General features: G+C 34.6%; 1 protein-coding gene across 4 annotated transcripts in view; it reads right to left on the bottom strand.

Annotated features, from left to right (window-relative positions):
* Positions 1 to 27,316, bottom strand: part of RAVER2 (ribonucleoprotein, PTB binding 2) — a 97,763-nt gene that overhangs the window by 16,378 nt on the left and 54,069 nt on the right. For 2 of the 4 annotated variants that reach the window (XM_030812955.1, XM_030812956.1), the window contains exons 5-11: positions 26,294 to 26,420; positions 13,656 to 13,741; positions 11,877 to 11,981; positions 11,610 to 11,724; positions 9,231 to 9,499; positions 3,914 to 4,025; positions 1,974 to 2,110 (exon numbers count right to left, since the gene is read on the bottom strand). In XM_030812955.1, coding sequence (XP_030668815.1) covers positions 1,974 to 2,110; positions 3,914 to 4,025; positions 9,231 to 9,499; positions 11,610 to 11,724; positions 11,877 to 11,981; positions 13,656 to 13,741; positions 26,294 to 26,420 — 951 coding nt within the window. The remainder of the gene's footprint in view (positions 1 to 1,973; positions 2,111 to 3,913; positions 4,026 to 9,230; positions 9,500 to 11,609; positions 11,725 to 11,876; positions 11,982 to 13,655; positions 13,742 to 26,293; positions 26,421 to 27,316) is intronic. The other 2 variants (XM_030812957.1, XM_030812958.1) reach the window with 1 other exon arrangement.

The raw sequence follows: 27,316 nt of genomic DNA, 5'->3' as shown, positions 1-27,316 counted from the left end.
TTTCTTCTAGGGTTTTTATGGTTTTAGGTCTAACATTTAAGTCTTTAATCCATCTTGAATTAATTTTTGTATAAGGTGTAAGGAAGGGATCCAGTTTCAGCTTTCTACATATGGCTAGCCAGTTTACTAAATCTCACAGGGTTTTTAGAAATAGTAACCACTTATGTCACAAAGCATATAGCAAGTGTTAAAAAGAAAACAAACACTTTCGGTTTCTTTCCCTTAGACCTCTTCCTTCATCCCAGCAGTGGAAATAGTAGAAAGAATTCCTAATACACGACCACCTTTTTCTATAATAGTTACTTTAGTATTCCATTAGTTTAATTCCATTTACTTTAATGTTCCATTAGTAACATTTAATTAAGTTTATAAGGAAGAAAGAACACGAGAGAGAGAACAAATCCCATTTTATGAACAAGCGTGCGCTAGAAGCAGGGACTGTCAAAGGAGACACTGAACAGTGCAGGGAGGATTCATTTCCCCACCATATCTCTGGGCAAGCAAGTGTGGAGGCAGAAGACATACGGCAATGCAAAAGGCATCATTATCACAGAATTTCTCCATGTGTGAATGAGAAAGTCTTTCTATGGATATAAGTACACAATAAATCACAGTCATCTAATAAGCAAAACTGCTAAGAAAAAGGCCAATTTAAAAAGAAATAAAAGTTAAGTTCAAAAAATTTTTAAAGCTTAAATATGTATTTAATGAATTTTTTAAAAATTTATTGTGCTTCTCCTGTTTATAAAAAGTTTGTTTCTTGAAAAGAAACAAATTGGAATTGTACAGGACTATATCTTGTAAATTTTACAATTAATGTCTTTAAGTCATTACTTCAAATGTTATCTAATAAAGGACTGAAGATGGCTCTTATGAATCAGTATAAGAGAATGCCTTCAGACTGCAGCAATTTGTGATCACTGTTGTCTAAATATAGATATACTGTCACCTAATTACATCATCTACCCAACCCATATTTTTCTGACTTGTCCCAGGTATATAAGAGATGGCAAATATTTCACCAATATCCAGCTGTACCATTTTTACAGAACTTGGGCTGTTTCTAGTACTCTTATAATCAGGCATCAATTGTTCTAAGTGGTTTTCTTTTCTAAGTTTATTAGAGATGGGTCAGGCAAACACAAAGCTGCTCCAAGGAAATCAAAGTGGAGACAAGGCTCCAACAAACAGGATAGAGCTGAGAAGAAGGTGGCTGTTCTAGGAAAGTAAGAGTCAGAACTGATAATTATAAGACTCTTGTGGACGCTTATGATTCCATAATTCACACAGGGCTAACATGATATATATTCAGCTTATACTGCTAAGAGTAAGCTGAAGAAAGGCCAAAGCAAAACTGACATATTTAAGTAATGACACAGGACATCTTATGGACATAATATTTTTATGTTATTGATTGACTCATTTAGAAGTTAGCACAGTAGTGTCTGTAAATATGATCATCTTTCTACATCTACAAACAGTGGAGAAGAACAGAGGCACTCCCTTGGGTTTCTTAGGTCTATGCTAGTGCAAACCAGAGGTTAGCAGCATTTTTCTATAAAGAACCAGAGAGTAAATATTTAATCTTGCAGGCCACATAGTCTTGGTTGTCATCACTCAACTCTTCTATTATAGCATGACAGCACCATAGACAATATGTTAATGAATGGACATGGTTGTAATTACAATACAAATTTATTTACAAAACCAGGTGATGGGCTAGATTTGTTCTACGGGCTGTAGTTTGCCAACCACTAGGTAAACAATGAGAGGTAAATATCTAGTGCAAAATGATACTAAATAATGTCTTGAACACATTCCCAAATTTCAAATGATGAGTAAGAAATACATAGATCAGTGCAATTTGATTTGCCTATGTTAATAACATAGGAATCGCAATTTCATATTCAGTGAACTCAATATATAGTTGAACCAATTTTTCTGTGTATCATCAGAACCTGGGAATTATTTACCTGTGCATAATCACCAAAAGGTGGAGAATAAGCAATGCACTTTTCCAACGTGTGTTGTGATTCATTTCCCTGAGAGATTGCATCCAGAATGCTGCTTGCAATTCCAGTCTTATGAAGAGTGGTTTTACTTGCAGGGGCTAAAGGCAGAATCAACAAGTTTATTTTATTTAGGTTATTTTATTATAAATTTATTTTATTTAGGTTATTTTAAATAAATTATTTTATTATAAATTATATTATAAACAAATATTTTATTATAAATTATAAATTGTAACTCAGCATATTATCAAATAGAACAAAATTTTAGTTTGCCAATATACAACTAAATAATTTTCCCCTGAGAAGTATATAATACTGTCATATTCATTTGAAACAAAATAGACACCTGTCCCATGGGTAAATAATTTTGGTGGAAAGGTTCAAAAACATGTATGTCTGGCTGGGCATGGTGGCTCATGCCTGTAATTCCAGCACTTTGAGAGGCTAAGGTGGGAGGATCACTTGAGCCCAGGAGTTCGAGACTGGCTTAGGTGACATGGTGAAACCCCATCTCTATAAAAATACTAAAAATATAAAAATTTGCCAGGAATGGTGGTGCATGACTGTAATCCCAGCTACGTGGGAGGCTGAGACATAAGAATTGCTTAAACCCAGGAAGTGGAGGTTGCAGTGAGCCGAGATACGCCACTGGACTCCAGCCTGGGTGACAGAGCAAGACTCTGTCACACACACACACACACACACCCACACACACACACACACACACACATTAGCTGGGCATGGTGGCACATGCCTGTAGTCCCAGCTACTCGGGAGGCTGAGGTAGGAATATCACTTGAGCCCAGGATGTGGAGGCTGCAGCAGCCAAGATCACACCACAGCACTCCAGCCTGGGTGACAGAGGGAGACCATGTCTCAAAAAAAACAAAACATATGTGTGTATGTGTGTGTGTGTGTGTGTGTGTCTAGTCTCTAAAACAAGGCATACAAAATGTAAACTAACCATTCTTATAAATGTAATAATTGTCACCATCAATTTTTAGACCAGATCAATATATAACAGGTATACTAGAAGTGCCTTTACATTTTTTTCCAGCTCAAAAAAAATTACAAATTAATGTCTGGGTTCAAGGATATTTCATAAAATACAGAGGCTGTACATTAAAAATGAAATTCATCTTTCATCTCTTTTCATTTAATCCTATTCTTCTTCCCAGAGGTAATAGTTTAGAATTTACTTTTTTGGTTTTACTTCATGCATTTGCACACTCAAGTATATACATGTAAGGATATATAACTTTAAATAAACATAAATGGAATCATTTTATGCATATATTTGCCAAAATATGCTTTAGAGTTCATCTCATATCAGTATACATAGATATCCCTCAATTATAAAAAAAAAGTTGCACAGTATTCAATTTTATGATGAACTATTTAAGCATTCCCCTATTGACAAATATTAAGTATTTTCCAGTTTTCCCACTATTTACAACCAATGTTGCAGTGAACATCCTTGTGCCTGGAGCACATCACATTTGTGATTTTCTCTTAAAACGATACTTGAATGAATAGTTGACTTATAGTAACTGAAGGCTTGAGGGGTTCCTCCAAAAAGTAAATGAGAATTCCACTTCCACCAATTATTGGTAGCTTGTACATTTTGGGAGTATTCAAATACTCAAGATATATAAGATTACTTATAGGTTTAAACTTACGGTTAAGAAAAATGATCCTCTATGAGTTGTAATGTTTTCCTTAAATAAAATAGCATGCATTTTGAGTGTCTTAGTTTTAATTATTCTTTCAATTTAAAGAATAATTTAGGCCTTAATTTGGTCAATAGGTATTATTTGCTTCCGTTATGTCAAAAATTAAAGTAAAACTTATCATGAAAAGTATTCAATAAAACTCCACGAGAATACTGAGCCCTTACTTACATGATAAGCACACACTGGGCAACACACTTGCCAAATTCAAGTATGGATTTTTACTGAGCCGAATTTCTTTTGGTGGTTCTCCCAAGAGTGAAGTCTGATTCTTAGAGGCAACCTATTTAACAAAAACAAAGGAGGGAGTACTTAATGAGAGGTACACAAAAATAAAAATGAAGAATACAGAAATACTTATTTTTCAATACATCTAGTATACTTATGAAATATTTATGGATGTTGACTAAAATTATCACATTTCACCTGCTATTAGTTGTTCAATCAGGTTTTTAAAAAACTATTCTAGAGCCATAGAACTTTAGAACTAAAAGAGAATGAAAGGACATCTTATACAACCTTTTCACTTGAACCAGGAAAGAATTCATCTTCACAAGAAAAACCAAATTCCATATCTTTTCCAGAAATACTGTTATCTATCTGTCTGTCTGTCTATCTATCTATTTACCTATTTTTTTTTTTTTTTCTGGAGATGGAATCTCACTCTATTGCCCAGGCTGGAGTGCAATGGTGCAATCTTGGCTCACTGAAACCTCTGCCTCCCGGGTTCAAGCGATTCTCCTGCTTCCACCTCCTGAGTAGCTGGGATTACAGGCCTGCACCACCATGCCTGGCTAATTTTTTAACATTTTTAGTAGAGATGGGGCTTCACCATGTTGGCCAGGCTGGTCTCAAACTCCTGACCTTCATGATGCCCCCCGCCTTGGCCAAAGTGTTGACTCAACACCAAAGTGCTGAGATTACAGGCGTGACCCACCATGCCTGGCCTGTTATCAATATTTTTATTGAGATTTTTATATTTTATGACCAAATAACAAAAGCAAAGCTTATTTACCTCTGGTACTAAAAATAATGTCAAACAAAATAAATGAGTTTAATAAACTCCAACTCCACATTTAGATGATGCTAGAAATACACATTTCTTGAAAATGTGTATCAGTATATTTTTATGTATTAGGTATAAGGATTCTGGTACAGTTGACCCTTGAAACAACATGGGGGTTAGGGATGCCAACTCCCTACACAGTGGAAAATCTATGTATAACCCTTGTCTACCCAAAAACTTAACTAATAGCCTACTGTTAACTAGAAGCCTTACCAACAGCCAACAATTAACACATATTTTGTATGTTACATGTATTATATACTGTATTTTTACAATAAAGTGGAGAAAATATTAAGAAAACCATAAGAGAAAACACATTTACAGTATTGTAGTATTTATCAATACCATAAATTACATCATTTGTTTACAATATGGATCTATCTGAAATGGTGGACAACAGCAGCTACAAACCTCAATCTTTGGTACACATCAAGCAATTCGAATTTTTCTTGCAATGTTATGACATTGCTTCTTGAGAGCACTTCAAGTATCACTAGTGGCATTTTTATGGATTGTAGGATGTTATTCAAGGTTTATGGTATTGCACTAAACATGATGAAAAATATGCAAGCATGATGAGACATCACTTTTTACTGCAATAAGCAATTTACTGGAGAGATGAATGGCTCACATGGAGATGATTAGCAACATACAGCATTTTAAGTGGATCCTCTCAACACTTGAGCTCACCGCAATAGCAACAGGAAGTAGCTACAAAATTATCACAGTAGTACAGTATATACTACAGTTAATTTTATGCAGTTATGACTTAACACTGCATCTTTATTTTGGTTTACGTTTCTTTTGACTGTGAATGGTGCCATGTACCGTCTGTAAGTATGTATGTTAGTTTTGCTAAATTTTAACTTTTTAATAATAGGTTTGTGTATATGTTATGGTAGTAAATTACAAACTAGACTAATATCTACATATATTTTATGCATTCATGACATATATAACTTTTTCTTAATTTTTTCAATATTTCTAGGCTATGGGGTTCATTTGTGAGTTTTTTCAAACTTTTTCAAACTTCCAAAAAATTTCCCACTATATTTCTTTGAAAATATCCAAGTATAAGTGGACCTGTGCAGTTAAAACCCACGTTGTTCTAGGGTCAACTGTATGTAGAAAACTCCTAAAAACTCAGCAATGACAACAAAAATGAACCTGATTTAAAATGGGCAGAAACTTTAATAGACATTTCTCCAAAGAAAATATACAGATGACCAGTAAGCACACACAAATACTCAACATCACTAATCATTAGGGAAATGCAAATCAAAACCACAATGAGATACCACTTCACACACATTGGGATGGCTATCACTAGGAACTGAATGTTTAAGTCTCCCCATAATTCATATGTTGAAATGCTAAGCCTCAATGTGATGGTCTTAGAAGGTGGGGCCTTTGGGAGGTAATCAGGTCATTAAAGTAGAGCCCTCAAGAGTGGGATTAGTGCTCTTATAAGAAGATACATGAAAGGGCGTGCTCCAGCCTTCTACCATGTGAAAATGGAATGAAAAGATGGTCATCTGCAAACCAGGAACAGTATCCTCATCACACACTGGATTTGCTGGCACCTTGTACCTTCTCTTAGAACTCCCAGCCTCTCAAACTGTGAGAAATAAATGTTTGTTGTTTAAACCACTCAGTCTATGGTATTTTTGTTACAGACAGCTAAAACAGAAAACAAGTGTTGGCGAGGATGTTGGAAAATTAGAATCCCTGGGCACTGCTGGCAGGAATGTAAAATGGTGCAGCTGCTGTGGAAAAAAGGATGACAGTTCCAACAAAAATTAAACATGCATTATGGTATGATCCAGCAATTCCATTTCTGGGTATATACCTCAAAGAATTGAAAGCAGGGACTCAGATACCAATGTTCACATCAGCATTATTTACAATAAACAAAAGGTAGAAACAACCCACATGTCCATACATGGCTGAATTAAAATATGGTATATACGTACAACGGAATATTATTCGGCCTTAGAAAAGAAGAAAATTTGGATACATGCTACAACATGGATGAACCTAGAAAACATTATGCTAAGTGAAATAAGCTACACACAGAAGGGCAAATATTGTGTCACCTAGGTACCTAGAATAGTCAAATTCACAAAGACAAAAGTAGAAACAGTGGTTACCTGGGCTAGTGGGAGAGGAAAATGGAGAGTTATTATTTAACAGGTACAGGTTTCAGTATGAGATGATGAAAAAGTTTTGGAGATGGAGAGTAACGATGCTGCACAACAATGTGAATGTACTTAATGCCACATCACTTAAAATGGTTAAAATGGTAAATTGTATGTTATGTATATTTTACCACAATAAACAGAAACTGGTTATCATCCCTGTCTCCCTGAATAAAATTCTCAAAGGTTGGGAGTTGGAGTCCAAATCTCTTTTATTTATTATTTATTATTTTTGCACTAGAGGTGATTCTAGAAACAAAAACGTAGACTCAAGACTTACTGGCCAACACAATATTAAAGATGCAGGCCTAAACATCTAAAGCAAAGTTAAACTAATCATTTCAGCCAAGTCTAAAATTTCACAATTAGAAAACACTGAGGTTACCTGGTACAACCCCTATTGACAGAAAGAGGGATCATTTCTATTAACACAACATCCTTTATGGATGCTTGCCTGGGGTCTGCTTAATTGCTTTTGGTGATATGACATTCACATCTTTGTGAAATAAACTTTCTCTTTGCTTAAAAGCTTGAATTGTTCTTCCTTATATTAAACCTAAATCTGCTTTATTATATGTTGTACTTAATAGCCAGTTCTGCCCGCTGGAGGTACACACAATACTGTATGACTACTCTTTGAATAGGTTTAACAATGTATATGTTTGGTTGTCCCTTTCCAGGTTCCATATATCCATTTCTCCTGAATTCTTCTTCACAGGACTTATTTTCCAGAACCTGCCCCCATTTTGGCTGTCCTCTTGTAGATAGACTCATTTGCCCATTATGTGAATCACCTAAAATCCACAGTTCTTCTAAAGACTCTGAGGCTTTCAATGAATTAAAGATTGCAAGGAGATATGAAGTATTCATATACAAGTTTTATTTGTGTAATTTCCCTCAATAACTCAAGCAATGAACACTGCAGATAAATTTTTTAAAGTCATTCTATAAAGAATTGATGGCCAGGTGCAGTGGCTCAAACCTGTAATACCAGCACATTGGGAGGCTGAGGCGGAAAGATCACCTGAGCTCAGGAGTTCGAGACCAGTCTGGCCAACATGGTGAAACTCGATCTCTACTAAAAATACAAAAATTGGCCAGGTATGGTGGTGCGTGCATGTAATCCCAGCTACTCGGGAGGCTGAGGCAGGGGAACCGCTTGAACCCAGGAGGCAGAGGTTGCAGTGAGCTGAGATCGTGTTGCTGCATTCCAGCCTGGGCAACAGAGCAAGACTTGGTCTCAAAAAAAAAAAAAGAATTGCATTAGCTTTCCAATATACAATTGTAGGGCATTCTAGTCATACCTCTTGCTATGGCTAGGTAACACTAAAACCTCTTACAAATTCAGTATTATTATTTTGACATTTGAATACAAGAATCTACATAGATTTCTTTTCCTTACAAACTGCTTAAGCCTAAGTTTTATACCACTTACAAACTACAGTGTATTTTAGGGTACAAATACAATAAAAATTAGATGTACTTTAGTCTACCTACTTATTACAATATTTATAAATATCAGTGGTATTTTAACCAATAAAATGATTCGGTAAAAACTTCCAGAATTAAAAGAGAGACCAGATTAGTTTGAACACACCAGAGTTTAACAGCTGGTTTTGATATTTTGCAGATAAAATTGGTTCTGCCTTTAAATATTAAAATACTTTAATTAGCTACCAAATATATATTTAAGATAGAAAAAAGTATGTTTGAAAGAACAGCATTACTATGTACTTAGAAAGCCTTACAAATAACATTACTATATAAGCGAATAAGCATTGATACTCCTAAGCTTTTCAAACTACAAAATTCTGAACTTAAACTAGTTTATATCTTATATTTAAAATAGCAAGTATTTTTGAAAACCATGTATATCACAAACTTTCTGGAAATTCCTTATTCTCTTATAAGGAATAAAGAATCCACATTTAAAGAGACATAACTCATTTTACACAAATTAAAATTACTTTACTTACAAACTGGCAAATAATTAAGATAGTCCCAAATGCTAGCTAGCATAACTTATCAAAAAATGGATTTTTTGTTTGCTTATTTATAATAACAGATTTTTTAAAAGAGTGCAATGTTTTCTTCAATTTTTAAAAGTAAATGTAAACTATGAAAAAGTCATTTCATTGACATGACAATTTAAGATATAATTTAAAAGGAATATATATACATATACATGTATATATACATCTGTGTGCACCCACAGTTTTCTTACCCCTGAACTTATCTCTGTGCCTTTTGGCTGGCTTTGCTGCTGCTTATGGTGTCCCACCAGCAAGCTTCCAGCAGCAAGGTTTGGAAAGCTCTGAAGATAAGGCTGCGACCCTGAGAAATTTCCTTCTGCCATTCCCACCGTGGCTGGCTGTTTCTCCTGAGTATTACTGTGCCCTGGCCCAGCCTGTCCAGCAATGTGCTGATTTGGAAAGAATGGTAACATGCTCATTCCAGCTGTTATCGTTGTTTGAGTTGGAATCAGGCTAGATGCTGTAGCAAACCATAAATGCAAAAAGCTTTTAGTTAGAAAATATTTATTCACAATAGTCCTTTTAATTTTGTTAAGTTATGAGCAAAATGCAGAGAAACCAATTTTGTACCTGTTAGATAACAGCAAAAGGTAAGGTTAGAGGTTAATTAGTCGGTTCCTTTATGAAAAAAACAAAAATCTACAATAGTAATAATGCTCTTATTTTCAGCAACTTTCAGGGTAACCTCAATGATAAGAAATTTTTAAGTTTTTAAATTTGATATATAATTGTTAATTATATATTGTTAAAGTTGAGGGCAAAGTTTATGTACTTTTTGGCATTTAAGCTGTATTAGTGCTTTTTTTTATGCCCAGTCATTGCAACTTGACTGTTTCCATAACTGAAGGAAATAATTAAGTTTTAAGTTTAAAAAGTTATCTGAAATTAAAATTTAATGAAGTTTGATTGAATCCAATAATAAATTTGGTTAGCTGGCTTCCATCAGCTCATGAGAGCTATTAATACACATCTCTTCCCAGCTATCAAGTTAAGTGTCTTCATATTGGTAACTTGAAATCAGTCACAGCTGGAGTATTCACAAACAGAAATGCACAAATGCTACAAATCAAGCCCTTTTTTTCAACCTAGAGAGCTGGTTATTAAACACTTACCAGCATATCACTGGTTTCTTTTTTTAAATCAGTATTTGTTAATAGATAAGCACTAAATTTAATACATGAAAGTTTTATGTTTTTATTTATAGAAAATAACAAGAAATTCTGGAAGAAATAAAAGGGCTTTTTTGTTTGTTTGTTTTTTGAGTCAGGGTCTCATTCCCATCGCCAAGGCTGGAGTGCAGTGGCACAATCATGGCTCACTGCAGCCTCGACTTCCTGGGCTTAGGTGATTCTCCCACCTCAGCCTCCTGAGTAGCGGGGACCACAGGCGTGTGCCAACATGCCTGGCTAATTTTTTGTATTTTAGTAAAGTCAGGGTTTTGTCATGTTGCCCAGGCTAGCAAATAAAAGTTTTAATAGGAAAATTCTGAACCGTTCCACTTTTTAAAAAATCTATAGGTCAAAATTAAGTGGAAAAAGCTAATTTTGACAACTAAGTCAGATTTACCATTTTATAAATTTACTAAACAAATTTCTTCAATTATTTTTAGTAATAATCATTTAGAGATGGATACTTTGGTTCCCCTAACGTTTAGAATATAGTTATTTGGACACTGACTTTTCAGTGTTCTTAAAGCGGCATATACTAAAGCAAATAATTTATTAGTTAATCCAACACAAATAATACATATTTGCATAAGCTTTTAGACATAAAAAATTTAATTTTTTGGAAAGACAGACCCCATGATATCACAAAATTTGTTCACTGGCTTAACTTTTGTCCAGTCAATTTTAACGGTCAGAACTAAGTTATTTGATCACTGGACAAAAGGTTAAGTAAGCTACCCATATTTAATTGACTTTTTTTTTTAATTATTGGTGGCCCTTCTGTTTTTACTCGGCATGCTCACTTCTGAGCAAATTTCAATTAAGCTTCAAGCTGAAAATGCCCTTCAAAATCACATCAAATAAGAAGTCTTAGTATAACACCATGCTTCTGTTTTCCTGCCAAAAAAGCTATTTTGTTTGCCATGTTTTTAGAAGCACAAAGTACACACATTAGTTGTCTTTGACTACTGATATAGAGGTTAAATTTTTTTTAATAATACAAATAAATAATCAAACTTTAAATTTATAAATACTAGATTTTAAAAAATAAAAGTGAATGGTTTCTTATCTTGGCAACAATTACATGGATCCATATGTGCTGTCAGCCCAGTGGGCAGCATGTCAGTCTCAAATGGATCTGTGTCTTTACCTTGTACTGCTGTGAACCTGCATAAAATATTAAAGCATATCCGATAGGGAAAGTCTTATCTTGGCATGGAAGCAAGTCCATCAGTAACTCACCAGTATCCAAAATAGAAAAGCCAAGAGGGTTCTCAAAATTTTAAATGACTAAATAAAACTCAAATTTGACCCCCCTGTAAATAAAATTAGAACATAGGTAAGCTATCTTTAAATCTCAAACCTGACTGTTTACTGACTTCTCAGTAAATACACATCATTTACTTTTATGTGCTTCTCCATGATGATGTCCCAACTCCTTTTTCAATGGAAGCACTGACCCTATCCCTAGTGCAGTCTGAAGTACCACAGCTGGGGGCTCTCCAAGTAAGCCGGGTTTCTACAAAAGAAGAAAAAAAGGTAAGATCCATGGCCATAAGATATGACCTAAAAAAAGCTACACATGTGAAAATTCATAAACAACCTGATCCACAGCCTGACTCTAGAAAAGAAATGAACTGATTCTAAAAGAAAAAATGATACCATACTTACATTATTAGTATGAATATTCTCAAACTTCATTAATTGTTGTTGTGCCAGTGGTATATGAGAAAGATTCTGAAGGAATAAATTAGAAGTATTACCCATAACTGAGCTCTGTGAAAATGACAAAACGTTGTTAGTTTAATTTTGAAAAGCTACATGTTGTATAACCCAATTCATTTTAAAGTTCAATTCTCCAGTCGATCTGAGTAAAAGTCATTGCTTCTAAACATAATATTTCACTCTCCAACTTATCAGGCAAAGCTAATTAATTATTTTAATAATACACAAGAGGGGGCCATGTAGTCATGAAATAATTCTACATTCTTTCATCCTTCATTCCCTCCTCTCAACTCTTTTTGGTTTCAATGACAGTAACATTCTATTCATTCATTTATTTATTCGTTTAATCATTCAACAAAGATTTATTGAGCACTTTCTATGTTCTAGGCACTGTGCTACTTAGTGAGAAGTACAATAAGATCTGCCCTCATAGACCTTACAATCCCCTAAGGAAGGGAGCCATTAATTAATAAAAAAAAAAAAACATGATTACACATGGTAATCATATGAAGGAAAAATACAGGGGGCTATGAGAACAAATAGTGGAGGAATGTTATTTAGCCTGAAAGATTCAAGGAAGGATTCCTGGAGGAACTAATTCTTGTACTGCAATCCGAAGGCTGTAGTTGAAGTCTGGGAGGGAATTAGGTGATGTTGGGGTGGGAAGCATTCCAGGAAGAAGGACCAGCAGAAGAAAAGACCGAAGGACGAGAAAACAAGGTCCTTTGAGGACCAAAACCAGGCTGTTGTAGTGGGACAGTGATGTGCAGTGAGTTGAGAGGCAGGAGGGGCCAACTCAAATGTATGGGCCTTAAAAGTAAAGCATTTTGGTCTTTCTCTTAAAACACAGGGAATATTATCAATACTCTGAACTTCCCCTCTCATATTACTCTTCACTCCTTATTGTAATTAACTGTTTAATGTGTTTTCTCTACTGGTTGAAATTCTATAATAACATAGACTTTAAATGTTACATTCCACACAGTAGCCTCGATGATTAGCACAATGTCTAATACATATGTCAGATACTCAATAAAATACATTGAGTAAATGAATGAATAAAAACTCTGTAATGTATCACCAAGTCCTGTGTTAGATTCTAAGGATGAAAAATAAAAGCCGGATTTAGGACCAGATATTCATTCATTCAACTTATATTAAGATTCGATTATATATTGTTTGATTTGTAATTAGAATTCTATGTTCTTAAACAGTACCTGAAACTAATGAGTAATGCTTATCTCTAATATTACAGACATTTAAATCTATAAACACACATTTAAAATATTTATCTAAAAAAGGTAGGAAACATACTCTATTCCCATATACATGAGTTATTTTTATAATATTCATTCAATTTTAAGAATTAAGTTACTGTTCATTTATATTTTCTTTCTAGAAATACTTTTTTGAGTTAAGACCACATAAGAATCCCTGGTTTGAACAACTTATTTATTATCTAGAAAAAATATACCACTTTCCTTCTTAATGCCATACAAATTGGAATCAATAATATTTATCGTGGTACATAACTACTGCTTTGGTTAGCTTAATTGAATCTGATGTACTCATTAAGTTATGATTTTACATAGCTATACTTACTATTAAAGATTTTGTTTAAAAGCAAAATACTCATTTAATTTCTTGAGAACTTTAAGTGTTAAGAACAAACAAAATATTCACTCCAAATATTTAATGCTTCAGTACTCAATGTTATTTATGTACCTGATGTGCTTTATTCAAATGTAAAAATGCAGGAGAGATGGATGGATTCATCAGATGTGGCAAGCTGTGAGGTGTTCCAAGAACGGCTTTGAGAAAATAAAAGTAAAAACTTTAATTTATATACGGAATTAAAAATTTTTAAAAACCAAGCTTCGAAAAGGGTAAATGAATATTTCTTTTAACTATTAACAAATCCACCGAAAGTTCAATGATATAGTGACCTTGTCATCGGTCAAAAGTGATAGGTACCTTTCCCTGAGATTCAACCCTGGAATTTGTTTTAAAATTCAAAAGCCTTCTGCCATAATTGTAAAACTCCAAACCTAGGCTTAATCTTCTCTAGAATTTAGTGGAACAAAACACATCCACCTTTAATAAGCACAATATTCACTGAACCCATGTTATTTATTCCGTGATTTTTAGGTATTTCAGGGATTTTGGCAGAGGGTAGGAGTAGGGGACAGGATAAAATCCTTGTCCTTGAAAAGCTTACATAAAATCCAATTGAGAAGACAATATATGTACACAAAAATATTTACATAATAAAATCAAAAGAAACTGCAAAACTGTACACAGACATAAAAAGAATAAGTGGCAACAATACTCATAATCAAGTCTAAGAGTCTAAATACCAGAGTACATTTCAAAAGGGATGTTTTTAGAATGGAAAACTTATAAAGGGGAGCGGGTGGGGGGTGTCAGATGTTTGAACCAGAGTGCCTCATCTTGAATAGAAGTTAGGTAAAATAAGGCTGAGACCTGCTGAGCTGCATTCCCAGTAATTTAGGCATTCTAAGTCATAGGATGAGACAGGAGGTCAGCACAAGACACAGGTCATAAAGCCCTTGCTAATAAAACAAGGTGCAATAAAGAAGCTGGCTAAAACCTACCAAAACCAAGATGGCGACAAGAGTGACCTCTGGCGGTCCTCATTGCTACGCTCCCACCAGTACCATGACAGTTTACAAATGCCACGGCAATGTGTGAAAGTTACCCTATACGGTCTAAAAAGGGAAGGAACCCTCAGTTCTGGGAATTGCCCACCATTTTCCTGGAAAATTCACGAATAATCCACCTCTTGTTTAGCATATAATCAAGATAATAAAGAAATAACCATAAAAATGGGCAACCAGTGGCCCATGCCACTGTTCTGCCTATGGAGCAGCCATTCTTTTTTGTTTGTTTGTTTTTGAGACAGAGTCACACTCTATTGCCCAGGCTGGAGTGCAATGGCACAATCTCAGCTCACTGCAACCTCCGGCCTCCTGGGTTCAAGTGATTCTCCTGCCTCAGCCTCCCAAGTAGTTGGGATTACAGGTGCTCACCACCATGCTCGGCTAATTTTTGTATTTTAGTAGAGACGGGGTTTCACCATGTTGGCCAGGCTGGTCTTGAACTCCTGATCTTGAGATCCACCTGCCTCGGCCTCCCAAAGTGCTGGGATTACAGGCGTGAGCCACCGCACCGGGCCTGGAGCAGCCATTCTCTTTCTTAATAAACTTGCTCTGACTTTAAAAAAAAAAAAAAAAAAAGGAGGATGCTTTTAGAATAGATAATATAGAGACACAAAGAGGACCATGAGATAGAAAATATATGAAGAAATTTAATCTAATTATTGTAAAATAACCGGAATAATCATAATATACAAAATTAGGCTGGGCGCAGTGGCTCACGCCTGTAATCCCAGCACTTTGGAAGGCCAAGGTGGGCGGATTGTTTCAGGTCCGGAGTTCGAGACCAGCCTGGTCAACATGGTGAAACCGCATCTTTACCAAAAATACAAAAATTAGCCAGGCATGGTGGCACATGCCTGTAATCCCAGCTACTTGGGAGGCAGAGGCAGGAGAACTGCTTGAGGCTGGGAGGCGGAGGTTGCAGTGAGCTGAGATCACGCCACTACACTCCAGCCTGGCTGACAGAGTGAGACTCCATTTCAAAATAATAATAATATACAAAATTATATATATATATATATATATATATATGTAATATACAAACTTAGTGTCCAGAAAAGGTTCTGGTAACATCTTCTTGTAATATATATGTAGCAAAATAAAAAAACACTGCACTATGAAAGGTGAAATAAATAAATAAATAAATAAATAAATGAAATAAATCCTCATTGTAACCAAATTTTTTAGTATCCATCTAAGTCTACATTGGGACCACCTCAGAAGACAAGAATGATCCAACTTCTTGGTTTCAAGAGTAGAATGATATCAGTGAGATAATAATAGGAAACTATTTAATTAAACAGTTTTCAATATTCTCTCTAGCAAAGGAGGAAGTGCCCAGAGTACACAGGATTGGAGGGAATGTTTAATTCTAGCATAATTTTAGGAAAGTTATGATAATGTGAGGATATATAGAAGATGACTCATTTAGAATTCTATTATCTACCTCAATGAGGAAAAAGGCATTTTTGAGTGGAAAACTGGTACACGGAAAAGAAGTCCTCTGCAAGTAATAGGGAATTAAGTGTAGAAAATTAGGGAAAATATTACTTGACTTAGACAAATAACTTCAGTACAGCCCCTTCAATAAATTATGCTGGAAAAATGGAATATTCACATGCAAAAGAATGAAACTAGACCCTTATCTCTTACCATATATAAAAACCAACTCAAAACCTATTAAAAACTTAAATATAAGACTAAAAATTGCACAACTACTGGAAGAAAACATGGGGGAAACACTTGAGGACATTGATCTGGGCAAAGATGTTATGGGTCACACTTCACAAGCACAGGCAACAAAATAAAAAATAGACAAATGGGATTTTATCAAACTAAACAGCTTCTACACAATGAGGGAAACAATCAATAGGGTGAATATGTACAACTTGTAGAATGGGAGAAAATATCTGCAAATTATTCATGTGACACAGGATTAATATCTAGAATATACACAGAACTCTAGCAATTTCAACGGCAAAAAACAAAACAAACAAACAAAAAAAACCACCCCAAATAATCCAATTTAAAAATGGGCAAAGGATCTGAACAGACATTTCTCAGAAGGCATATAAATGACCAACAAGTATATGAAAAAATATCCAACATCAGTAATCATCAAGGGAATGTAAGTCAAAACCACAATAAGATACCATCTCACCCCAATTAGAACAGCTAATTCTAATTATCAAAAAGACAAACAAATAATAAATGCTGGTGAGGATGCAGAAAAAAGGGAACTCTCTTACACTGCTGGAGGAAATGCAAATTAGTACAGCCATTATGGAAAACAGTATGATGGTTTCTCAAAAAAAACAAATATAGAACTACCATATGGATCCAGCAATCCACTAATGAATATTTATCCAAAGAAAAGGAAATCACGGCCAGGTGCAGTGGCTCACACCTATAATCCCAGCACTTTGGGAGGCTGAGGTTAGTTGATCACTGGAGGTCAGGAGCTAGAGACCAGCCTGGCCAACATGGCGAAACCATCTCTACTAAAAAATACAAAAATAGCAGGGTGCAGTGGTGCATGCCAGTAATCCTAGCTACTCGGGAGGCTGAGGCACGAGAATCGCTTGAACCCAGGAGGCAGAGGTTGCAGTGAGCTGAGATCATGCCACTGCATTCCAGCCTGAGCAACAGGGTGGGACTAGCTCACAAACAACAACAACAACAACAAAAACAACAACAAACCAAAGAAAAGGAAATCCATATCTTGAAGAGATATCTGCATCCTGATGTTTATTGCAATACTATTCACAGTAGCCAAGATATGGATTAAGTGTCCATCAACAGATAAATGGATGAAGAAAATGTGGTACACATACACAATGGAATACTATTCAGCCGTAAGAAAAAAGGAAAGCTGGTCATTTGCAGCAACCTGGAGGACATTATATTGAGTGAAACAAGTCAGGCACATAAAGATAAATACTGCATGTTCTCCCTCATATACAGGAGCTAAAAAAGTTGAGCTCATAGAAGTTGAAGGTACAATCATGGTTATTAGAGTCTGGGAAGAGAAGGGAGAAGGGGATGATAGGGAGAGGTTAGTTAATGGATACAAAATTACAGCTAGATAGGGCAATTAAGTTTTCATGTTCTATAGTACTGTAGGGTGACTAAGTTAACAAACATTTATTGTATATTTTCAAATAGCTAGAAGAGAGGACTTTAAATGCTCCCAACACAATGATATGATGAATGTTTGAGGTGGTTAATATGCTAATTACCTTCATTTGATTATTACAGATTATATACATGTATTGGACCATCAATCTGTACCCCATAAATATGTATAATTATTACATGTCAATTAAAAATTTTCTTAATGAAAAAAACTTGAGTGGAGGAGTTAATGTTTTTCAAATTCTGTAGTTGAAGTACAAAAAATAGAGTTTTTAAGACACATCCCTTCTTGTTAAATTAATGACCACCTGGGGCAATACATCTAAATTACGAAGCCCTAGATGTATTATCTATGAAAGATTAATAGAAGTCTCTTCCCTCAAAAAAGCTATTATGGAAACCACAAATAACAGATATCAAAACACTTTTAAAACTACATTACTTTAAAGTCACACATTATTGATGGAGTAGCCAGTAGTAATACTGCAAATATCAGAAAAGGATTTTCCAAGATAATAGAAAATACAAACCCACTTGGCAACTTAAAATATATTTTATTAAACATATAAACATATAGATATAGATAGATATGGTAATATTAATTTTTAAAAGCTGGTGGCTATTTTAATATAAAAAAATCCAGATCGAAGGATATTACCAGGGATAAAGATCACCATTTTATAATGATAAATGGGCCAATTAATCAAGAGGATGCAACAATCTTAAATGCTTTTGCACCAAATAACAAAGCTTCAAAATATATGAAGCAAAATTCACAGAACCAAAAGGAAAAATAGACAAACCCAAAATTATGATTAAAAATTTCAATAACTCTTCTTCTCTTTTTCATATCATCACTGTATTTTATTATAAAAAACTGAAACAATTTTTCTTCACAGCTTTTACTGAATACAGTATCTTTCAGTTTATAACAACAACAGAAACAACAATCAGAATAAAAACAGTCTGAAAATGTCCATGGCATCATGCCTACCTGCTCTTACCCTTAGCTATGGCTAGGACTCCCACTATGCCCCATCCGTCTCCTCAGTATAACTGATAGAATAAGTTGACGAAAAATCAGTAAGGATATAGGAGACATGAACAGTATCAACCATGTTGATCTAACTGATGTGTATAGAACACTCCACATCCAGTAAGAGCAGAATATATATTCTTCTCAAGTGTCCATGGAATATTTGCCAATATAGCCTGTATTCTGAACCATGAAACAAATCTAAATTCTAATTTATAAATTTAAATTGTACAAAGTATCATCTCTGACTGCAAGTGAATTAAATTAGGTATCAATAACCAAAAAAATCTAGAAAAATCTCCAAATTTTGGAACTTAAGTGACACAAATAACCAATTGACCAAATAAATCAAAATGGAAACCAAAAAGTATTTTGAAAAGAATGAAAATAATATAACATATCAAAATTTGTGAGATACAGTGCTTAGAAGGAAATTTGTAATACTAAACACATTAAAAGAAGAAAGGTCTCAAGTGAATAATCTAGTTTTACTTTAAAAAACCAGAAAAGGAAGAACAAAATATGCTCAAAGTAAGCAGAAAGATATAATTAAAGTGGAAATTAATGAAATAAAAAACAGACAACAACCAGAAAAGTCAATGAAAACAAAGGCTAGCTTTTTGGAAAAATCAGTAATACTGATAAACCTTTTGCCAGACTTATCAGGAAAAAAGAGAGAAGACAAAAGTATCAGGAATGTGAAAGAGGCCATCACTATAGATCCTGCAGAGATTAAAGAATAATAAGGGAATACTATGAACAATGTTATGCCAATAAATTTGATAACTTACACAAAAGACAATTTCCTTGAAAGATACAAACTAGCAAAGCTCACTTAAGAAGAACAAGATCCTGAAATAGCTCTTATATATTAAAGAAATTAAATGTGTAGTTAGAAATCTTCCTTAAAAAATTCAACACAGCTGATTTCACTAGCAAATTCTATCAAACATATGAAGAAGAAATAATAGCACTGAACATAAACTCTCCTGATGACTGAAGAGAGGGAATATTTTCCAAATCATTCCATGAGGGCAGCATAACAAAACCAGAAAATAAATTACAAGGGAAGAAAACTACAGACCAATATACCTCAGAAACATAGATGCAAAAATTTCAAACTAACTTTTATTAAATCAAATTCAACAATATATAAAAAAAGATTATAATATACCATGACTAAGTGAGGTTTACCCTAAGAATAAAAGGTTGGTATAACATTCAAAAATCATCAATGTAATGTATCATGTTAACAGATAGGAAAAATATATGATCATCTCAATAGATGGAGAAAAGCATTCAACAAGTTCCAGCAATCATCATGCTAAAATTCGGCAATTAGAAATAGATGGTAAATTCCCCAGCTTAATAAAAGAAATCTGTGAAAAAAACTCTAGCTAAGATAATACTTAATAATCAAAGAATGAATGCTTTCTCCATGAGATCAGAAATGAGGCAAGCATGTCTGCTCTCACCAGTTCTATGCACAATTACATTGGAATTTCTATCTAATGCAAAAAAGCAAGGAAAAAAATAGAAGCCATACATGTTGGAAAGGAAGAAGTAAAATTGTGTTTATTTGTAGATAACACAATCATCTACATAGAAAATCCCAACAAAAACCTACTAGAAATAATAAGTGAGTTTAGCAAGACTGTAGGATATAAGATAAATATGTATTTAATCAGTTATACTTCTATATGCTAACAACAAGCACCAGGACATTGAAATTAAGACAGCAGTACCATCTAAAATAACTTCAAAAAATACGAAATACTGTGAATAAATCTGACCAAAGATGTATAAGATTGGTATTCTGAAAAAATAAAACACTGCTGGGAGAAATTGAATATGACCTCAAAATAATTGAAAAGATATACCATACTTATGAACCAGAAGCCTCAGAATTGTTGTGAATTCTGCCTAAATTAGCATACAAATCAACACAATCTCAATCAAAATCCCAGCCGACATTTTCCATAGAAATTGGCACTCTGATTCTAAAATTTATAAGCCAATGCAAAGAACCTGGAATAGCCAAAACAACTTTGAAAAAGAAGAATAAAGTTGAAGAACTTACACTAACTGATTTCAGGATTTATAACACATATATTTTGGTATAGAGACAGTATTGATATAAAGACAGTACTGGTAAAAGACAGACATTTAGATCAATGAACAGAGTTTAGTTATAGGCTCGTGTATATATGGTGAGCTGATTTTTGGCAAATGTCAAAATATTCAATGAAACATAATCTTTCTAAACAAATGATGCTGGAATAATTGTATAACTATATGTAAAAAAAAATCTGGACTCTTACCTCATACTATAAACTAAAATTAACTCAAAATAGATCATAGACCTAAGTATAGGGATAAAATTATAAAACTTTCTCCAAGAAAACATACAAGAAATCTTAGAAAACCTGAATTTGGCAAAGATTTCTCAAATATGACACAGGAAGTACAAATTATAAAAGAAAAAATAATAAATTGGATTTTGGCAAAATAAAAAATTTTGCTCCTCAAAAGACACTGTTAAAAGGATATTTGCAAACCATATATCCAACAGAGTACTTGTATGTAAAACAAAAAAGCACTCTCACAACTTGATAAGAAGACAAACAACTCAGTTTTTAACACGTGCAAAATATTTGAAAAGTCATATCACCAAAGAAGATATAAAGATGACAAATAAGCACAATCAAAGAAGCTCAAAATCATTAGTCAAAAGAAATATTCAAATTAAAACCACAGTTAAGAGAGCACTATACATCCAATAGAAAGGCTAAAATTAAAAAGACCAACAGATCAAGTACTGGCGGGGATACTAAGCAAACTGGAGCCCTAGAAACTGATGGTGAGTATGTCAAATGGCTCAACCACACTGGAAGACAGCTGGGCAGTTTCTTACCACTTCAACATATATCTACCATATGACTCAGCCATTCCACAGATAGTTATTTATCAAAGAGAATAAAAGCATAAGAAATAAAAGCATAAAGACTAGTACACAAATGTCCATAAAGATTTTATTTGTAATGGCCTCCAACTGGAAATAATCCAGATGTCCATCAACAAATCAATGAATAAGCAAATTATAGAATGAAATATTACTCAGTAATAAAAAGAAAAAAATACTACTAATCCATGTAACAACATGAATGAATCTCAAAACAGTAAGCTAAGTAAATGAAGCCAAACAGTACAGACTGTGTGATTCGTCTTATACCAATTTCTAGAAAATACAAACTGTAGTGACAGAAAGCAGATCAGTGGTTTCCTGGGGACAGGGTAGGGGATGATTTACAAATCGACAAAAAGAAGCTCTAAGGGGTAACTTATATGTCTATTATTTGATTGTGGTAATGATTTCATGAGTATATAAATAACATCAAAACATATCAATTCGTACACTTCAAATACCTACAGTTTAATATACATAAACTATTCCTCAATAAAGCTGTTTAAAAATAGTGTATCCTAAAAAAATACAGTTTATACTATCAAGTGATTACACAGTAGTTAAATTAGGAACACCACACACATAAAGAAAGAAGTCTAGAATAATTATATTTATTGTATTTTTGAAGGTAGTTAAAAGGTCTAGATTGAAGAGAAAAGATCAGCTTGGTCAGAGTAACATAATCAAAATTGGACCTGGGAGGGAAATTAATCAAATAGCAGTTGGAGCTTCCCTTTTAGTGGTAGAAATAGACAATAAACAAGTACCTGTATAATATATGTCAGTTGTTTTTAAAATTATACAATGATAAAGAAGCAGGGCAAGGGTATAAGAATTACAATTCTTTTTTTTTTTTTTTTTCTTTTTTTGAGCTAGAGTCTCGCCTGTTGCCAGGCCGGAATGCGGTGGTGCAATCTTGGCTCACTGCAATCTCCGCCTCCAGGGTTCAAGTCATTCTCCTGCCTCAGGCTCCCGAGTAGCTGGGACTACAAGGGCATGCCACCATGCCCAGCTAATTTTTGTACTTTTAGTAGAGATGGGGTTTCACCATGTTGGCCAGGCTGGTCTTGAACTCCTGACCTCAGGTGATCTGCCCACCTCAGTGACCCAAAGTGCTGGGATTACAGGCGTGAACTACAGCGCCCAGCCAAGAATTACAATTCTTTATCATTAATTTAGTTGGCTCAGAGAAGGCCTCTGTGAGGAGTTCAGAAAATAGCAAGGCTATAGTTAAGATATAGTAAAGGACATAGTAAAAGAAAAATAAACGGAATTTATTGATTAACAAGACACTGTCTTTTTTTCTCAACATCAAGAAACTTTCCACACATTTTCCAGCTATGTATGTGCTCAAGTGAGGGAGTGATTTAATCCTCTTCCCTTTCCACCCCACACAAGAAAAAGCTATGCTTATGAAATAACTTCTGCATCAGTGTAATATTCAAACATCTTACTTAAAATTGAGAAAGCGTTAAGCATAAAGAAGTCTACTGCCATATGGCCATACATTAATCTGAGTAGAACAGCAGAGTGGAGAATATTTAGTCTCAGATGAAAAGAAGAGACAAAAATAATACTTGAGAGGAATTAGTAAAGATAGCCCAGAGTCCAAAGAGGCAGATGATACTTTCTAAAAGACCTAAGAATGTGGTATACTTCTTTAGACACTAATACATAATCTTGGACTGCACTAAGAGAAATATAATGATAATAGGAAGGAAATCCCACTGCATTCTGTGTTAATCAAAACCAATCTACAGAATATGTTTGTGTCTGTGCAGATCATATTCTGGGACAAACCAGAAGACCTAGACTATATCCACAAGAGAACAACTTGTGGGGGATTTAAAGCACATGTCCTGTGACACGTTATGGGAAGTCAAATATAGAACTGTAATCTGCAAAGAGATACAAGATGTATAAAAAGAGAGTTGCAAAAAAAATACCATCTCTATTTATGTTTACTTGCATCTTAAAAAAGGAAAACATTAGGTTTGATCATTTCTAAATATATGGATTGACAATGGTCCATCTGTTTAATTGACATCTTTTACATATATGGTATATATTGGGGTGCTGCTCAAAATTTATTTTACTGATAAAGTTGCATTGTGTAAAAAAGAACTGGCCTGGAGAAAAGAAGACAGGGAAAATAAAAAATGACTGAGGTTTCATGGTAGTTGTCTTCAAATATTAGGAGGCTTTTATTATGCAAGAAGGAATATATTTATCCTGTATTTCTTCAGAGGTGGAACCAGAATAAGTGGCTAAAAATTACTTATATTAGTAATATAAAAACTTTCCAGTAACTGAAACTGTCAAACCAGGGAATAGGCTGCCTTGGGAAGTAATGAGCTTCTAATCCTTCATGTTGTCAAGACAAAAAAGAGTATCTCTATATTATTAAAATTGTAAAAGAGGTATCTAATTGCATAATAGCCTGAGCCAGAAAACTACCAAAGCTGCTTCTTACACACAAATAATTATATGAAGTACTGAATATGAATATTGTTGTATAATAAAGAATTTGACTGGCCTTTGTCCCTGGTTCCTGAGAGGGAGACTCTTAAATCCTTGGATTTTCCTGAGTTACAGGAGTGTCTTTGATATGCTACTGAGGTAACTCATTATGGACCCATAGACAGCTTCAGGATGAGGGCTGGCTGTGCAGAAAGACCAACTCTATAAGGTGAGGTGGAGCTTTGTACCATGTGATATCAGCCTGACCTTCTAACTTTCAGGGAATGGAAGCAAACTAGAGACTGAGTTCAATCATGGGGCCCATCAATCACACCAACATAGTGAAACTCCAATAAAAACTCTGGACATCGAAGTTCAGTAGAGATCCCCAGTTGGAAAACATATTGATGTGTTGGGAGGGTGACGTGGCCTGATTTGATGGGTAGAGGACACAGAAGCTGTGCATTCAAGACCCTCCAAGACTTTTCCCTAAGTGCATCTTCCCTTGCCTGTGTCCTTTATAATAAAACTGTACTCATAAGCATAGTGCTTTCCTAAGTTCTTTGAGTCATTCTATTGAACTATTGAACCGGAGGGCATTGTGGGAACTCCCAAATTTGTAGTTAGTTGGTCAGAAGTGCACATGGCCTGGAGAATCCCCTGAACTTGTGTCTAGGTCTAAAGTGGGGGCAGCCATATGGAAGATTGAGCTCTTAACTTGAGGGGTCCGTGCTAACTCCAGGTAGTTAGTGCTAGAATTGAATTGCAGTAGGTGAGCTGGTGTTAGACCAGTTGGGACTGAAACATAATAAATGTATTTAATATATTTGCCCTACACATATTTGCTCTAAACTTAAATGTTGAATACATCAGTTCCCCCTTATCTGCGAGCGATATGTTCCAAGACCCCCAGTGGATGCCTGAAACCATAAATAGTACCAAAACTTATATATGCTATGTTCAAACTTCGTTTTCCTTCTTCATAATTTCATGGATAGAAAATACATTCTTACTGTAGATCTTAGCAATTTCAGCACACTGTTTGTTTTTCCCTATTAAGTTGGAAACGTTTTAACCTTTTCACTGAAAGGATGCACTTTACAGCTTCTCTTTGGCATATCCAAACTGCCAGCATCACTACTCTTGTGCTTTGGGGCCATTATTAAGGAAAATAAGGGTTACTTGAACATAAGCACTACGATATCATGACAGGTGATGTGATAACCAAGAAGGCTACTAAGTGATTAATGGGTGGGTAACGTATACAGAGTAGGTACACTGGACAGAGGGATAATTCATAGCCAAGGCAGGAGAAGCAGAATGGCAAAACATTTCATCACACTACTCAGGATAGCATGCAATTTAAAACTTATAAGTAGTTTGTTTTTGGAATTTTCCACTTAATATTTTCAGACTGCAGGTAACTAAACTGTGGAACACAAGAACATACATAAGGGGAGACCACTGTATAGGCATTCATTTCCTCATAATGCTAAAACAGACATTTTTGTACATAAAAAGTTGTACATTTCAGAATGCACAGAAGGTAAGCTCTTACTAGAGAAAGAATACTAAATAGGTAGATATTTAATGTATACTGATATTATAAAGATTTGCATAATACTTAGAAAATAATGTTTTCATCATTTGCTACAAAGTAAAAGAATTTTACAACAAAAAGGGGGAGAACAAAGAGGAAACAAACACTTGGCACTTTTCAACAAAATAATTCTGCTAAAATATTACATAGAAGAGTATTAATTCTTTGTTGATATAGGTTATAACAATGTAGTGTGTTAACCTTTACCTTGGTCTATAAATTCATGTCAACTAAGAGCTAAACAGAAGGTTTGATATTTAGCATTTATTAATAGTAAAACGAATACCACATAAGCAGGTTGTATATATCAAAAATAGTCAAAATATATCACCTCAGATTCTTGTTAAAATTCATTAACAGGTCCTATAAAATATTTTATACTAATTTAAATACATTTTTCATGAATCAATGTATTTTTTCATATTTCACATGTGAAAAAATTAACTTCATGCTAGCATTCTTTAATCAGTATACATACACGGTCCCTACCTGGTTTAACAGCTCGTCCACATAACTGGGGCTGTAGAAGAACTTGCAACATGGCAGGGTTGTTTAAACTTTTCATAATTTGTACTGGATTTGGCTCTGGAAGTAAGCCCTTTTGATTACTGTGCATCTGCAATGAATATAGAAATAAGAAACATTAGAACAAGCATAAGTACAAAGACATAATTTCAAAGTCTTTCTTCTAGAAATCCTCATTCATCTGACAAGATCTATTTTATGATAAACATAATTTGATTTATATTATATATCTATTTTATACTCTCTACCGCAGTTCTCAATTATACATATGGCAAAAAATCCTCATAGAACGTCTCAGGTAAATACCAACTGGCTTTAAGAGGATTGACAATTTAGTACAATGAGTCTCATCATATCATACAAATAGAAGGATGACAAGGGAATCTGAAGTTATTAATAACTTGTTGACACAATATGGATACTTTGATACTACAGAAGAGCCTTCTTATAATGTTGATTTAAAGTTTAATTGGCCAGGCAAAGTGGCTCACACCTGTAATTGTGGCACTTTGGGAGGCTAAGGCAGGAGGATCACTTGAGCCCTGGAGGTCAAGATCAGCCTGGGTGACATATTGAAACCCTGTTTCTGTATTTTTACAAATAAAAACAAAATGAAGCTTAACAATGTGGGTTGCCTTACAATTCAAAATCTTTTTTTTTTTTTTTTTTTTTTTTTGAGACGGAGTCTCGCTCTGTCACCCAGGCTGGAGTGCAGTGGCGTGATCTCGACTCACTGCAAGCTCTGCCTCCCGGGTTCACACCATTCTCCTGCCTCACCCTCCCGAGCAGCTGGGACTATAGGCGCCTGCTACCTCGCCTGGCTACTTTTTTGTATTTTTAGTGGAGACAGGGTTTCACCATGTTAGCCAGGATGGTCTCAATCTCCTGACCCTGTGATCCACTGCCTCAGCCTCCCAAACTGCTGGGATTACAGGTGTGAGCCACCGTGCCCAGCTCAAAATCTTCTTTATTATTGTTTTTTATTTT

This window comes from Nomascus leucogenys, chromosome 5 (genome assembly GCF_006542625.1).
Source record: "Nomascus leucogenys isolate Asia chromosome 5, Asia_NLE_v1, whole genome shotgun sequence".
In the NCBI taxonomy this organism is placed as follows: domain Eukaryota; kingdom Metazoa; phylum Chordata; class Mammalia; order Primates; family Hylobatidae; genus Nomascus; species Nomascus leucogenys.
Note: the sequence above shows the minus strand (reverse complement) of the source record. Positions and strands in the feature narration are given on the sequence as shown.